Below are 16416 nucleotides of genomic sequence, written 5' to 3' on the forward strand. Positions count from 1 at the left end.
GCCCCTTTCCAGGTCAAAGGATGTGGCCATGTTAATATTTCAGGATGTACAGTATTTTTCGCTCTATAAGACGCACCAGACCACATGACACACCTAGTTTTTGGAGGAGGAAAACAAGAAAAAAAAATATTCTGAATCTCAGAAGCCAGAACAGCAAGAGGGATCGTTGTGCAGTGAAAGCAGCAATCCCTCTTGCTGTTCTGGCTTCTGGGATAGCTGCGCAGCCTGCATTCGCTCCATAAGACGCACACACATTTCCCCTTACTTTTTAGGAGGGAAAAAGTGAGTCTTATAGAGCAAAAAATAAGTAAGTCCAAACTCTGAGAAGACTTCAGTGGGGTTTACTTGCCAGTCACAGAGGCTTCTTCCAGTCCCTTAGGCATGTAACATGCATGAAAAGCAACAAAGCAAAACAAAACAAAACAACCTCTTGATTCACAAAGAGCGCTGCACCCTTAGAAAATACTCTGCCCCATTCATTTTTTTGATGGTTGATTATGTTCTGATAACCACCCGCAATCTATTTACGTATCCCTGGGTGCGAGCTTCACTTCTGGCACCTGGTGGAAGAGACTGATGCGAAAGGGAGGGTCTTTTTCTATCCGGGTTGATTTTTCACAAGGGTCAACTGAACAGTTTGGGCAGTTTAAGTGCATCTAGCTATTTTAAGGTACGCAGGTGGCGCTGTGGTCTAAATCACAGAGCCTAGGGCTTGCCGATCAGAAGGTCGGCGGTTTGAATCCCCGCGACGGGGTGAGCTCCCATTGCTCGGTCCCTGCTCCTGCCCACCTAGCAGTTTGAAAGCACGTCAGAGTGCAAGTAGATAAATAGGTACCGCTCCAGCGGGAAGGTAAATGGCCCTAGGCTCTGTGGTTTAACCCATAGCACCACCCATGTCCCTCTGGAAGAAGGTACAGGGTTATAAAGACTAGGACACAACTAAACAACAACAAGAAGAAGGAGCAATGCAATTTATTTCAAAACAATCGTACATTTGAGCAAAGAACTAATGCAGGCACACACACTTTCGTGATTTGACTGGTCTGTACCTTGCTGTCAGAACTGCCCTGGAATCTTGTCTTTAAAAACCAGTCCCGGGAAGGGGAACCCTTTCCACCCTCATCTGCATTTTTGGGGACATTTTACTCACGTCCTCAAGCCAGATTTTCTAATGTGAAGCTGCAACCAGCAGAGGGCAGTACAGCTATTGCGACTGACAATGTTTCTTTCTCATCTGATATCTCCATGTTAGGGTTCTAACTTCGTTAGGGTTCTAAATCCACCCTGTTTACAATGAATAATAACCTGTAGGGTGATTTTAGGAACATATGCATGGAGAAAGATACTGCGTGAAATAATTGCTATTGAAATTATACCCGGAAGGATAGTTGTATTTGTCTAATGGTGCTGTTTATTTATTTAAAGAATTTATACTCCACTCTTTAGCCAAAAAGGTTCTCAGAGTGGCTTACGGAAATGAGACAGTCCCCACCTTCACATCACAACCTAAAAGAGCATGACGCATGAGGAAAAAGGAGTGGGAGGGAAGAGGGAAAAGCAAGCTCAATCACACATTCATAAAGTTACCGTTCTTAAAGTTGCAGCCAACTTTAAAGACCAACAAATACATCATTGTCATTGTTTAATTAACTTATGAATTGCCTTTCATGTGAGGCAATTTGCAAATATACCATAGTAAAGGTAAAGGGACCCCTGACCATTAGGTCCAGTCGTGACTGACTCTGGGGTTGCGGCGCTCATCTCGCTTTGCTGGCCGAGGGAGCCGGCGTACAGCTTCTGGGTCATGTGGCCAGGATGACTAAGCCGCTTCTGGCGAACCAGAGCCGTGCATGGAAACACCATTTACCTTCCCGCCAGAGTGGTACCTATTTATCTACTTGCACTTTGACGTGCTTTCGAACTGCTAGGTGGGCAGGAGCAGGGGCCGAGCAACGGGAGCTCACCCCGTCGTGGGGATTCGAACCGCCGACCTTCTGATCAGCAAGCCCTAGGCTCTGTGGTTTAACCCCCAGCGCCACCTGCGTCCCAAGCACAGCTAAAAAATAGTTTTGAAAACAATACAAAAATCCAACTAAATATAGTTTGAGAAACAGTACGAAAGACTCTCCAGTTGTCTTTGGAAAACACAGATGGGGCACCTGTCATATCTCAGCAGTGATCCTGTTTCCCCGAGGAGGCAAAACTGAAAGCCCTTGCTCTGAGTTATTGTGGAGCAGGCTTCTGATGCCTTTGAAGGAGAAATTGTACGGGGTCTTATATTTTGGTACCTTAGGGCGCATTGCACCAATCCAACCTTGAAGTTACCAGTGCATAAGTATGTCATAAATGTCTGTGGATTTGTTCAGCTTTTCTTAACCTCTCAGATATTCTGTGGCATCTCACCTATAGCTTGCTGTAGCATTTATGGCCTATGGTGTCTTCGGCCTGTGGCCCACCCAATATTCAAAACCCATCTCTCGTCCGCAGGCCCTGTGGGAATGGCCGCTGCCGCTGCCGTGGCGACAGGCAAGAAAAGGAAACGCCCTCACGTCTTTGAGTCCAACCCATCGATCCGCAAGAGGCAGCAGACGCGTTTGTTACGGTAAGAGCGTCTGAACGCAGAAAACTGCCTTACACTGGCCCGGCATTGTCTCCTCCAACTTGGAGTAGTTCTCCAAGGTTTGGGGGTAGAGAGGGGTCTTTGTCGTCCCTGCTACCCAAGAGAAGAGTCTCACGCTCTACCCAAGTGAGCAATGTGGCCCTAGGTAGTCCAAGTCAGTGGTCATCTCTGCCCCCTTGCGGGAGTGAATCCCACAGTTTCACTCTATGCTGTCTTGAAGAAGAGATCTCTTTTGTGTATATCAGGTGCTCAGGGTCCAGCGCTTGACAAGACCCAACTCCCCATGACTTAACAGGATGGCAAGCAGCCAGGGACAAATAGCCTCAATATACAGTGGAAGAGTCTCGTGGTTTCCTTCAAAAGCAGTTTGTCCAGGCTTGCAGCAGGTAGAGGCGTGGGATCGGTTCTCTGAAGTCCTGTTTCCCAGGACCAGGAGAATTTCAGCTTGGAAGTATCCTTGCACTTCCCTCCACCTGCCTGCGATTCCAGCAGTGTAGAGTGTTGGGAATCAGTGGCCCGTGGTCTGAGCCCCGTAGTGCCCAGTGCTCCACAGCCATCTTTCAATCTCCAAGTTTCAGGACGAAAGGTGTGGTTTCTCCCTCCCTGCCGCCTCCACCAGCAGGATAAAGTCCTTGAACCTCCAGGGTCACCATCTGAGCCAGACTGATGAATGAGTGACCCATCATACGTCCTTCTTCCCCATACCTATAGAGCCATGGATGGGGAACCTGTGTCCCTCCAGATTTTGCTGGACAATAATTCCCACCCACTCCCCTGACCATTGGCTGTGCTAGGAGGGGGGGTCTGATGGCAGCTGGGGTTGTTGAACTTCTGGGTGGGGCACAGTTTCCCTAGAGGCTGTTAATGTTGTATTTTAATCTTGTTTTTAAGTTGTATTTCCATCAATTATGGTTTTTTATATCGGGCGTTAGCCACCCTGAGCCCGGTCTCGGCTGGGGAGCGTGGGGTATAATTTTTTTTTAAAAAAAAATTATTATTATTATTAGAGTAGTCATCTCCAGGTAAACCACATGCTGTAGCCAAGGTTTGTTCCGTGACTTGCCACTTGTCTGTAGCAGACAAAGCACAAGCCTGGGCTCATGTGCAACATGCTAATCCAAACCATGGCATAGCTCATAGCAGCACATCGCCAGCAGGACCAGAGGACGAGTAAAGCAGCTGCCATTTCCTCTCTGGGAGTCTGTACACTCGTGATAAGCCTTGAATTGGCTTTGTGTCATGTGCAAACCGGGCCACTGTGACTTGCTTCGTTCACCCCATGTTGGCCTTAGCATTTAATTTCCTGGTATCTATCTGCCCATGACAGCAGTCATGAAATTAAAAGACGCCTGCTTCTTGGGAGAAAAGCAATGGCAAAGCTAGACAGCATCTTAAAAAGCAGAGACATCACCTTGCCAACAAAGGTCCGTATAGTTCAAGCTATGGTTTTCCCAGTAGTGATGTATGGAAGTGAGAGCTGGACCATAAAGAAGGCTGATCGCCGAAGAATGGATGCTTTTTAATTCTGGTGCTGGAGGAGACTCTTGAGAGTCCCATGGACTGCAAGAAGATCAAACCTCTCCATTCTGGTATTTAAAAACATGTTTCAGAATCCCTCCAAAATTGAGAGCCCCCACAGCTCCAAACATCTCACGGCCCATTGCCAGACTCGGAAAGTCCAAACATCCCTGCATAGGGGGGTCTATCCAACCCCTCATTTCCAAACCAGTCCAAACTTTATCTTTCCTAATCTGGCTTTTTCCAAGTTCATTTGTCAAATCCAAAAGCTCATGTTCCTGCTGGGCCGCAGCTCCCTCCATCTCTGGCGCCCAAGATTCCGCAACATCCTCTTCTCTCATCTGTTCTGTCAGGGCACACGCCTGATTTAATTCCTGGGTGGGCTCCATATAGTTTCCCACTGCCTGTTCAAAAATTCTGACCGCATTATTCATCAAATCCGTCTTCTCAGTTAACTGTTCCAGTAGAGCATTTGTTTTACAGAGAGCACACAACAGAGCTTCTGAATACATTGTCCTACAAGGTCACAAGCCTATTCCCACGATTGTAATCTGTGACAGCTGCAAGCTCTCAAACCTCTCCATTCTGAAGGAAACCAGCCCTGAGTGCTCACTGGAAGGACAGATCCTGAAGCTGAGGCTCCAAGACTTTGGCCACCTCGTGAGAAGAGAAGACTCCCTGGAAAAGACTCTGATGTTGGGAAAGATGTTGGGCACAAGGAGAAGGGGACGACAGAGGACAAGATGGTGGGACAGTGTTCTCTAAGAGACCAGCATGAGTTTGACCAAACTGCGGGAGGCAGTGGAAGACAGGAGTGCCTGGCGTGCTCTGGTCCAGGGGGTCACGAAGAGTCAGACACGGCTAAACAACTAAACAACAACAACAGCAATCTGCTCATGTGCCATAGGCCCAGTGGCAGAGGAAGCCGCTAGGGTGCCTGGGGTGGCGCGCCCGTAGGGCTCACCGTGGGGCCTCCAGAGTCTTCCTGCCTCCTCCCACTCAGCTGCCCTACAGCTTGGGGGGGGGAGGCAGCAGGCGGACCATTTGGGCAGCACAGACCCTGTGCGTGCTCAAGCCACTGTGTCTCCCAGAAGAGACGCGTGGCTTGGGTACACTGCAGGCCCTGCGGTGAGTGCCGCCCGGCATTTTGTCACCCCCCTCGGTGGTGACACCTGGGGCGGCCCGTCCCTACCGCACCCCCTTCTTCTGCCCCTGCATAGGTCTCTTCTCAAAAGGCCTGTCTGGAAGTGCATGCAAAATGGGGTTGCAGAGTCAGGCCTTCACAAAAGAGGAGGAATGTTTTGCTCTTAGTGACTCTGGCGTCCTCCTCTCAGCCTCGCCTGTGCATATCCTTGAGATTTCCTTCAGGGATGCTGCAAAGCGTGGCACACAGCCAGAACTTTCCAAATTGGGAGAAAAGCTCGATCTGTAAGATCTTTCTTCTCCTGCCACTTTCCTGAAAATGGCTTCGGGTAAAACACTGCCGAAGAGTGAGATGAGCACAGCCAGAAAAGCCTTGGCATTCAACTTAGTGGGAATTGTTGACACCTGAAATTTCAAACCGTTGTGAATGCCATAATGGTTGTGCTCGCCTTCGATAGTTGCATGTCGACCCGTCTTCCGGTGCTGGAAGTCGCAAGGTGATGACCCAGTCACTCTCGGGTCTGTGGGATGATGCAAATGACGGCCTCTCTAGGAATGCGCATTGCAGCGTCTCAAAGAAGAAAGAAGTTAGCTGCTAGTTGAGAACGCTTCTGTTCCCATGAAAGGCTCTCTTCCTCTAGGGGCACTCTGATGCAACGTTCAGCTGGGCAGATTCATTTCCCTCAGCCTGCTGTTGCAATGTGTTGCCGAGTCTTGCTCAACGCGGCTTGGTGCCGGTGGGATTATTCAAGCAGGTTTGCAGTCCCAGGGCTTCTTTCCTCCCTTGTGGAACATGCATAAAAGTTTTTGGGCAAAATTTGAATGTCCCTCTCCCCCCCCCCACACCATTTAAAAGAGTTTTCTTCCAATTTGCTCTTAGTTTCATCAGACAATAGGTCGCAGAACTTTGTTCTTTCTGATAGAGCTGGACTGCTCAGGGTGGGGGAAAACCTTGCTCAAAATTATTATTATTATTATTATTGTTATTGTTATTGTTATTCTTATTATTATTATATTTTCCCCAGCCACTCTGGGCGGCTCCCAGTCGAGTGTTAAAAACAATACAGCAATACAATTCAAATCTAGGGGAGTGGCATAGATTTGCAATTCCAGTGACCGCAGCCTAAAATCTGGCTGTTCCCTGAATGAGAGCTCCCACCCTGCGGATTGATTTGCTGTGATTGGTTAGAGCGTGGTGCTGATAACGCCAAGGTTGCAGGTTCAGTCCCTGTAAGGGACAGCTGCGTATTCCTGCATTGCAGGGAGTGGAACTAAATGATCCTCAGGGTCCCTTCCAACTCTTACGATTCTATATGCTGCAGAATGTTTGTGAATGCTGACACTGCTAAGAGGAAAAGTCAGTCACAGGAGGCAGAAAAATCAGTACAACTGAAGCAGTGGAAGTGAAAGGTTCAACTGAAGGAGATGTAGGGAAGTCTTAATGAAATCCATAATTCGCACCCCCAACTCCTGCTTGTTGTTGTTGTTTAGTCGTTTAGCCTTGTCCGACTCTTCGTGACCCCCTGGACCAGAGCACACCAGGCACTCCTGTCTTCCATTGCCTCCCGCAGTTTGGTCAAACGCATGCTGGTAGCTTCGAGAACACTGTCCCACCATCTCGTCCTCTGTCGTCCCCTTCTCCTTGTGTCCTCCATCTTTCCCAACATCAGGGTCTTTTCCAGGGAGACTTCTCTTCTCATGAGGTGGCCAAAGTCTTGGAGCCTCAGCTTCAGGATTTGTCCTTCCGGTGAGCACTCAGGGCTGATTTCCTTCAGAACGGATAGGTTTGATCTTCTTGCAGTCCATAGGACTCTCAAGAGTCCTCCAGCACCAGAATTCAAAAGCATCAATTCTTCGGCCTTGCCGTGGCAAAGGGGCTTGAATAATTCAGAGAAGCTATGAGCTATGCCGTGCAGGGCCACCCAAGATGGACAGGTCATAGTGGAGAGTTTTGACCAAACGTGATCCACCTGGAGCAGGAACCGGCAAGCCACTCCAGTATCCCTGCCAAGAAAACTCCATGGACAAAGACAACTCCTGCCAATTTTAGCCAAATTATGACTCTCCCTGTGGTCTCCTTAAAAAATAAATATTTTAATTGCTAAGGGGGCTAGCCCTCCTTTAATTTGAGCTCTGGAAGCAAATGGTCACAGAGACTAGGGGCAGGAAGTGTGTGTATGGAGGTGAGGGAATAAGAGGGGCTTGAGGGCCATAGTGGCTGAGGCAGGGGTCAGCAAACTTTTTCAGCAGGGGGCCGGTCCGCTGTTCCTCAGACCTTGTGGGGGGGCCGGACTATATTTTGAAAAAGAAAAAAAAAGAACGAATTCCTATGTCCCATAAATAACCCATAAATTTTAAATAAAAGCACACATTCTGCTCATGTAAAAACACCAGGCAGGCCCCACAAATAACCCAGAGATGCATTTTAAATAAAAGGACACATTATACTCATGTAAAAACACGCTGATTCCCGGACCATCTGCAGGCCGGATTTAGAAGGCGATTGGGCCGCATCCGGCCCCTGGGCCTTAGTTTGCCTACCCATGGGCTGTCGTCAGCAGGTTAAAGACCTGGAGGGAGATGGGGAAAGACTCATATGGGGCCAAAGAAGAGGAAGGGCTGTTGATGAGAAGATGGGATGCAGAAGGTTTAATTTTTTTTATGCAGCCAAGTTTGAAATGCCAAGTCTCCATACTTCCAAAAACTAGATCATTTTATGCTTTATTCTTAATCCGGGTCTCTCTCTCTCTCTCTCTCTCTCTCTGTTGTGTTAAGCAATTTCAAAAAATATTTTTGTTACTTAAGTGAGATGGGAGAGTAGCAAAATGCAAGGATAAGGCTGTCAGTGTCTGGTAGCCCCGATGACTATGCAATGTTTCTGAATCCCAGTTGCTGGAAACCATTTTAGGAATTCCCTCCCCATCCAGGGAAGCAAAAGGAAGAGATTTGGTTTGAACCATGTGGCCACCGTTCAGGTCTGTTGAGAGGACCAGTGCTAATTTGTATATGCGGATTTGCATACAAGTTGCTCTTTTCATGATTTGCACCCTGTTTTGCATGCGCGTGATGGGGCCTGGCCATGGCTTGTGGGTACACGTCGGCTTTCCGTGTTCCTGCAACACACCAAAAATCAGTTTACATAATCGGCTGTCCTTGGATAGCGAGGGCTAACCTCAGACTCACTGTGCACATTTGCAAGGTTGAAGAGACTTAGAAGAGATTCAGCAACCTCTGGCAAGATCTGGAGCTCTTGCACCCACAAATTAATGCTCTGGGTTAAACCACAGAGCCTAGGACTTGCCGATCAGAAGGTCGGCGGTTCGAATCCCCACGACAGGGTGAGCTCCCGTTGCTCGGTCCCTGCTCCTGCCAACCTAGCCGTTCGAAAGCACGTCAAAGTGGAAGTAGATAAATAGGTACCACTCCGGCGGGAAGGTAAACGGCGTTTCCATGCACGGCTCTGGTTCGCCAGAAGCAGCTTAGTCATGCTGGCCACATGTACGCCGGCTCTCTCGGCCAGTAAAGCGAGATGAGCGCCGCAACCCCAGAGTCAGCCACGACTGGACCTAATGGTCAGGGGTCCCTTTACCTTTAAGCAAGAATGAGATGGCACTCTCTTGGGTGTGTACTTCATATTCCGCTGCAGAAACATGGCAATTTAGAAAGTGGTGCATTTATTATAGCCCTGGGGATATAATAATAATAAATTATTTGTACCCGCCCATCTGACTGGTTGCCCTAGCCACTCTGGGCGGCTTCCAACATATAAAAACTGTAATAAAACCTTAAACCTTAAGAAGCTTCCCTGCCTTCAGATGTCTTCCAAAAGTTGTATAGTTACTCATCTCCTTGACACCTGATGGGAGGGTGTTCCACAGGGAGGGAGTCGCTACCGAGAATAAGAATAAGAATAAGAATTTTATTTATACCCCGCCCTTCCCGGTTCAGAAAACCGGGCTCAGGGCGGCTAACAACAAATTTAAAACACTTAATTGATGCAACAAAAAACAGCATAAAATACAGTATAAAACGTGAATAACAATAAATTTAGAATTCAAAAATCAATTTAGGTGGGAGCTCCATCCAATAAACATTAGATGATCACCAGGGCTAGCTGGCTAAATTAGTCCTATTTGGGTCAGCGAGGAGACCAGGGGAGAATTAGCTGTGGGATCCCAGAGCAGGTAATCTTCATAAAAAGGGAAAGGGGAGGGAAGGAAGGGGAATAAAAGATCAGGCTAAGTTCATATTGAAAGCCAGGCGGAATAGCTCTGTCTTACAGGCCCTGCAGAAGGAGGTTAAATCCTGTAGGGCCCTGGTCTCCTGGGACAGAGCTTTCCATCAGGTTGGAGCAATCACTGAGAAGGCCCTGGCCCTGGTGGAGGATAATCTGACTTCCTTAGGGCCCGGGACCTCTAAACTGTGATTATTCATGGACCTTATATCCCTGTAGCTTCACTTTTCTCAGTGAGAGAACCACCAGAAGGCCCTCAGTGCTGGATCTAGCAAAAGGCTCCTGTCTGAAATTCTGGACAAGCTTCTGCCAGTCAATGTAGATGGTACCGAGGTAGATGGACCAATAGTCTGACTCTGCATAAGGCATCTTCCTGTGTCCCACTGCAGGCTATTCCCTCGCAGTTTTTTTAATACACACTACTGTATGTTGGTGGCGCTGTGGGTTAAACCACAGAGCCTAGGACTTGCCGATCAGAAGGTCGGCGGTTCGAATCCCCGCGACGGGGTGAGCTCCCGTTGCTCGGTCCCAGCTCCTGCCAACCTAGCAGTTCGAAAGCACACCAGTGCAAGTAGATAAATAGGTACCACTTCGGCGGGAAGGTAAACGGCGTTTCCGGGCGCTGCTCTGGTTCGCCAGAAGCGGCTTAGTCATGCTGGCCACATGACCCGGAAGCTGTACGCCGGCTCCCTCAGCCAATAAAGCGAGATGAGCGCCGCAACCCCAAAGTCGGCCACGACTGGACCTAATGGTCAGGGGTCCCTTTACTTTTACTGTATCTTTAATTTGTACAGCAGACCTGTGAGATAAGTTGAACTAGTATTATTACTCCCCGTATTTTGGAGGTAGAGACTGAGGCCGTGGGAAAGGAGATTGCCTGAGACCACTGTGTGAGTTCATGGCAGAGCCAAGACTTGAACTCGGCACCTTGTGTCTCTCCTAGACCCTGCGCTGCCCTAACTCTCTTCTCACAGAACACTCAAAGGGAAACACCTGGGCGTACGTGAGAGTTCCTTGTTTGTACAGAGAGGGGTGCTTTTTGCATGATGGTGATCCTAGCACTATAAACAAGCTTTTGCAGCTTTATTTCCTCGTATCTCCCTTTAAGCATTCTTTTGAGCAGGGAGACGTTTTTCCCCAGGGAATTTGAAGCAGGTTTCCGTGCTCTTGTGCCCTGGCCATTTTATCCTCAAAACAACCCTATGTATGAGGTAGTTTAACCTGAAATACAGTGACCAGCCCAAGGTTATCCTGTAAGCATGGTGACTGGGTATTTTGTTTGCTCGTTTCATGAAGTTTACATAGATAAAAACAAACAGAAACCTCAAAGTGCTTTGCAAAAGGAATTAAACAATAAGATGAATAGTAAAAACAAAACATTCAAAAAATTTAAACCAGCAATAAACGAAAAACACATCCGCATTCTATAAATCTGGGTAAAAAAAATGTTTTTTAGCCGGTGCTGGAAAGAGTACAGTGAAAGTGCCTGCCTGATATCAATATAGATGATATTATTATTATTATTATTATTATTAAGCATTTTTCATCTACAGAGAAAGGTGATACATCACTGGGTTGTGCTAGTCATATTCAGAGTGGACCAATTCTGAATGGACAGACCTGGCTAACTAAGGTTCATTGACATGGATTGGTCTACCCAGAAGAGAATTTAGCTGGATGCGACCCAGCCTATTTGCATGCAACCAAATAGGTCACAAATCCTGCCACTGAAGCAAATCCTTCATTTAATTTGTAAGATAAATTACATTATTCGTTGCTGCCTTTCAAAACCTCGTAAACCCATATTGGTGTTGCTCCCCTCCACTCCAAGAAAGAGCAAGTTCTTCACACCATATTCAACAGAAGCTGACCAATTTGCCATAAACTTGTCCAGCTTGTTGTCCCTTATCTCTAGTTCTGACAAAATGAGTCAGCTTAGCTGTTAAGGGGAGCTCCCACATTGACTCCTGTCTCCCGCAGTTGGGTCAAACTCATGCTGGTAGCTTCGAGAACACTGTCCCACCATCTCGTCCTCCGTCGTCCCCTTCTCCTTGTGCCCTCCATCTTTCCCAACATCAGGGTCTTTTCCAGGGAGACTTCTCTTCTCATGAGGTGGCCAAAGTCTTGGAGCCTCAGCTTCAGGATCTGTCCTTCCAGTGAGCACTCAGGGCTGATTTCCTTCAAAATGGCGAGGTTTGATCTTCTTGCAGTGCATGGGACTCTCAAGAGTCTCCTCCAGCACCATCATTCAAAAGCATCCATTCTTCGTCAATCAGCCTTCTTTATGGTCCAGCTCTCACTTCCATACATCACTACTGGGAAAACCATAGCTTTAACTATATGGACCTTTGTTGGCAAGCTGATGTCTCTGCTTTTAAGATGCTGTCTAGGTTTGTCATTGCTCTTCTCCCAAGAAGCAGGCGTCTTTTAATTTCGTGGCTGCTGTCACCATCTGCAGTGATCATGGAGCCCAAGAAAGAAAAATCTCTCACTGCCGCCTCCATTTCTTCCCCTTCTATTTGCCAGCAGGTGATGGGACCAGTGGCCATGATCTTCGTTTTTTTGATGTTGAGCTTCAGACCATATTTTGCGCTCTCCTCTTTCACCCTCATTAAAGGCTTCTTTAATTCCTCCTCACTTTCTGCCATCAAGGTTGTGTCATCTGCATATCTGAGGTTGTTGATATTTCTTCCGGCAATCTTAATTCCGGCTAGGGATTCATCCAGCCCAGCCTTTCGCATGATGAATTCTGCATACAAGTTAAATAAGCAGGGAGACAATAGACAGCCTTGTTTTTAAGATAGGATTAGACAAATTCACGGAGGAGGAGAGGGCTATCGATGGCTCCTAGCCAGGATGGCTCTTCTCTGCCTCCCCTCCGCAGCAATGCTTCAGAATACTGGTTGCTGGAAACCACAAGAGGAGAGAGGCTTCTTTTGCTTGGGTTTCCCCACTGGCATCTAGCTGGCCACTGTCAGAACAGGATGCTGGACTAGATGGGACATTGGCCTAGTCCAGCAGTAGGCCCCTCCTATGTTCTTATTTTTTTATTTTTTATTTTTAAATTAAAGATTTTCTTGATTTACAAAAGTGTGTGCAATGCCTCTCTCTCATATTATCCCCCCCCCCCATGTAACATTTTTACAAATCAGTTTCATTTGTTGAGACATTAGGAAGAAAAGGGGGAAAGAGATGGAGGGGGGGAAAGATGGGTGGGGTGGGGTTGGGTGACGATGTTTCTATTTTACTTAATATATGTGGGGTTTGGTGACAGCGTTGCTTCTGCAGGTTCTCTGCTCTTCGCTTGTGTTCCTTTGGTGGTGAGAGAGGTTGGGGTTGGCCTCGGGTGTGGTTATTCATTTGTGGTTGGCTGTGGTGATCTTTGTTTTCGTGTGTGAGTGGGGTGGGTGGGTGTTTTGGATCAAGTTAGCCATACTGATTTGTATGCTGTTGGTGGATTCTTGTCATTGTCTTGTTGGGCTGTGTATGTGATAAAGGGGAGCCATACAGGGGTAAAGGCGTCTTCTGTTTGTCCCCGTGTCAGTTTCAGTTTATTGGTTAATTTTTCTAGTAGGGCTGTTTCCCATACTATTTGGTACCATTGGTCCATGCTTACTCCTGACAGGTCTCTCCAGTGTCTGGCTATGATGCTCTTCCTATGTTCTTATGTATAGTAAAATGTCTTTAAAGGGAAATAACTTCTTTTCTTTTTGGCCCACTGAAACAGGAAGCTTCGTGCCACGCTGGACGAATACACCACCCGCGTTGGGCAGCAGGCCATTGTCCTCTGCATCTCGCCCTCCAAACCCAACCCTGTTTTTAAAGTGTTTGGTGCAGCACCGCTAGAGAACGTGGTAAGGCTTTGAAGTTCCATGCATGATTTGCTCCTGGGGTTCTTACTTATTTTAGTTACGTACAGTCATACCTCAGGTTGCAAACACTGCAGGTTGCGCATTTTCGGGTTACTGACAAACCAAACCCAGAAGTACTGGAACGGGTTACTTCTGGGTTTCGGCGCATGAGCAGAAGCGCTAAATTGGGCTTTGCGCATGCTCAGAAGCGCCGAATTGCTTCGTGTGCAGACGCGGCGCTGCAGGTTGCGAACGTGCCTCCCGCACAGATCACTTTCGCAAACCGAGGTTCCACTGTACATCATTCTGAGATGCTTAAAGGTAAAGGGACCCCTGACCATTAGGTCCAGTTGTGGCCAACTCTGGGGTTGCAGCGCTCATCTCGCTTTATTGGCCGAGGGAGCCGGCGTACAGCTTCCGGGTCATGTGGCCATCATGACTAAGCTGCTTCTGGAGAACCAGAGCAGCGCACAGAAACGCCATTTACCTTCCCACCGGAGCGGTACCTATTTATCTACTTCCACTTTGACGTGCTTTCGAACTGCTAGGTTGGCAGGAGCAGGGACCAAGCAACGGGAGCTCAGCCCGTCGTGGGGATTCGAACCGCCAACCTTCTGATTGGCAAGTCCTAGGCTCTGTGGTTTAACCCACAGTGCCACCCATGTCCGCAGATGCTTAATTGCTGCTTAATTACGTTACTTGAAATGTGAGGAGATTAGTGGTAATACTGTTGTTTAGCTTTGAATGAGGAATTAGTATTCCCCCACACACCCCAGTGGTTCTTTTTTTGTTGGATTATGGCGGTTCACAGAACTGTAGAGTTGGAAGAGACCCCAAGGGTCATCTAGTCCAACCCCCTGCTGCATTGCAGGAATCTTAGCTAAAGCACCCATGACAGAGGGCCACCCAACTTCTGTGAGAAACCTCCAAGGAAGGAGAGTCCAAGACCTCTCCTGGGAATTGCAACTCATGTCAGTTGCCCACTTGAGACAGCTGAAAATTACCAAGGCCCACAAAAAGGCAGAGCAGGGGCAGAGCCAGTCATAAGATGGAAGCAGATGGAAGCAGACTTTGGTGTAACCAAGAGGCAGTTACCAACGTCAGTTTCTGCTGGTATCTAATCCATCTTTCGAAATTGCTAAATTCTTTGCCGCAGCAAAACAGACATTGGGAAACTGGTATTGCTTAGTCTATTCCCTTCGTCACATTTGGAACTTACCCAGCAGTGAAGTACTTACTAAATGTGGTAATTCAGTTTTGTTGAATTAATTAAACCAAAATAGTTTTAATTGGGTTTTGAATAAAAGCGCAATTAATAGTTTTTGTTTTGAATTTTATTGTGCTATTATGTTCCTAAGTGGGCCGTGCAGACCATTATTCTGAATACAGTGGTACCTCGGGTTAAGAACTTACTTCGTTCTGGGGGTCCGTTCTTAACCTGAAACTGTTCTTAACCTGAGATACCACTTTAGCTAATGGGGCCTCCTGCTGCTGCCACGCCGCCACCACCCAATTTCTGTTCTCATCCTGAAGCAAAGTTCTTAACTCGAGGTACTATTTCTGGGTTAGCGGAGTCTGTAACCTGAAGTGTCTGTAACCCAAGATACCACTGTAATGCCTTTTTATAGGAGAGGGGAGGGGGTGCCTGGGGGTGAGTTTATGGAACCAAGGGGGGTGGTGGGCCAAAAAAGTTTGGGAACCACTGGGCTGCGTCGTTCCTGACTCAGCTCCTAGAGTCCTATTTAGAGGGGAAGAAGGGCCACCGGCGAGATAAAAGATGAGCAAGTGAACTAAAAAAGTGAACAAATCATGGGCTGATCCCAAAGATGCCTGAGAATGATCTTCTCGCCCAGCTTGTCTGCCAACAGTGCTGGTTTTAACCTTTAAAGCCCTATACGGCCTAGGACCCTCGTACCTATGGGACCCCCTCTCCTGGTATGACCCACGGAGGACCTTGCGGTCTTCAAACAAAAACATCTTGGAGGTCCAGGGCCACAGGGAGGTTAGGCTGGCCTCAACCAGAGCCAGGGCCTTTTCAGTACTGGCCCCGATCTGGTGGAACACTCTGTCCCAAGAGACTAGGGCCCTGCGGGACTTGACATCTTTCCGCAGGGCCTGCAAGACAGAGCTGTTCCACCAGGCCTTTGGTCAGGGCACAGCCTGACTCCCTCCTTTGGCAGTCCTCCTAGAACTCTAGCCCAATGGTTGCCATTAATTTGATTTGAAATGATTTTAGAATGTTGTATTATTTTACTGTTGTTAGCTGCTCTGAGCCCAGCTTTGGCTGGGGAGGGCGGGATATAGATAAAATTTCATTATTATTATTATTATTATTATTATTATTATTATTATTACGGTCTTCACTCTCAAGGGATGTAGACCTCCAGCAAGGGCTGGTTCAAAAGGGATCCGGAATAGACATGCCAGCAGCTGTTTGGGACAGTCCTACCCAGCCTCCAGACTTCTCTGGAAATCCTTTTAGTTCTCCTCTCCTTGGTGTTGCTCCGAGTTTCATCATCATCTCGCTCGAATGCCCTCCTGGTCTGAGGGCTTTGGGGCCAGTGGGTATTTTCATCTGGCAGCTGGGGCGTTGTTTTCACCCCCCCCCTTCCCGTTACTTAGCACCCTCTTCTCTCCTGTTGCTCTTCACATTGTTTACCTGAGCCCTTCCGATTCCCCACAGGTGCGCAAGTACAAGAGCATGATCCTGGAAGACCTGGAGTCCGCTCTGTTGGAACACGCACCTGCGCCGCAAGAGGTTAACTCTGAGCTGCCACCACTTACCATCGACGGGATTCCGGTCTCTGTGGACAAGATGACCCAGGTAAGCAAGTAGAAAAGGTGGAAAAAGCCATTCAGGGGAGCTTTGGTTGTCTCCAGCCTATTGATTTTTCCAGCGAAGAATCTCTAGTCTCAAAATCTCTCCCTCTCGCCTTCTCTGTCGCACACACAACTCCTCCAAGACACACTTAATTCTTTCTCTCCAGGGGGATACTGCAGTGACTCTGCTAAACGGTACGAGATAAGGTGTTCCCATTGATGCTGCTTTT

At 47.8% G+C, this 16416-nt stretch overlaps 1 protein-coding gene across 5 annotated transcripts in view; it reads left to right on the forward strand.

Annotated features, from left to right (window-relative positions):
• The window catches only part of NRF1 (nuclear respiratory factor 1), a 73855-nt gene that overhangs the window by 15621 nt on the left and 41818 nt on the right, over positions 1–16416 (forward strand). For all 5 annotated transcript variants that reach the window (XM_081023051.1, XM_081023053.1, XM_081023050.1 and 2 more), the window contains exons 3-5: positions 2488–2602; positions 13243–13369; positions 16050–16190. In XM_081023051.1, the coding sequence (XP_080879177.1) occupies positions 2488–2602; positions 13243–13369; positions 16050–16190 (383 nt within the window). The remainder of the gene's footprint in view (positions 1–2487; positions 2603–13242; positions 13370–16049; positions 16191–16416) is intronic.

The sequence above is a fragment of the Podarcis pityusensis genome (assembly GCF_964106645.2).
Source record: "Podarcis pityusensis genome assembly, chromosome: 10".
NCBI lineage: Eukaryota > Metazoa > Chordata > Lepidosauria > Squamata > Lacertidae > Podarcis > Podarcis pityusensis.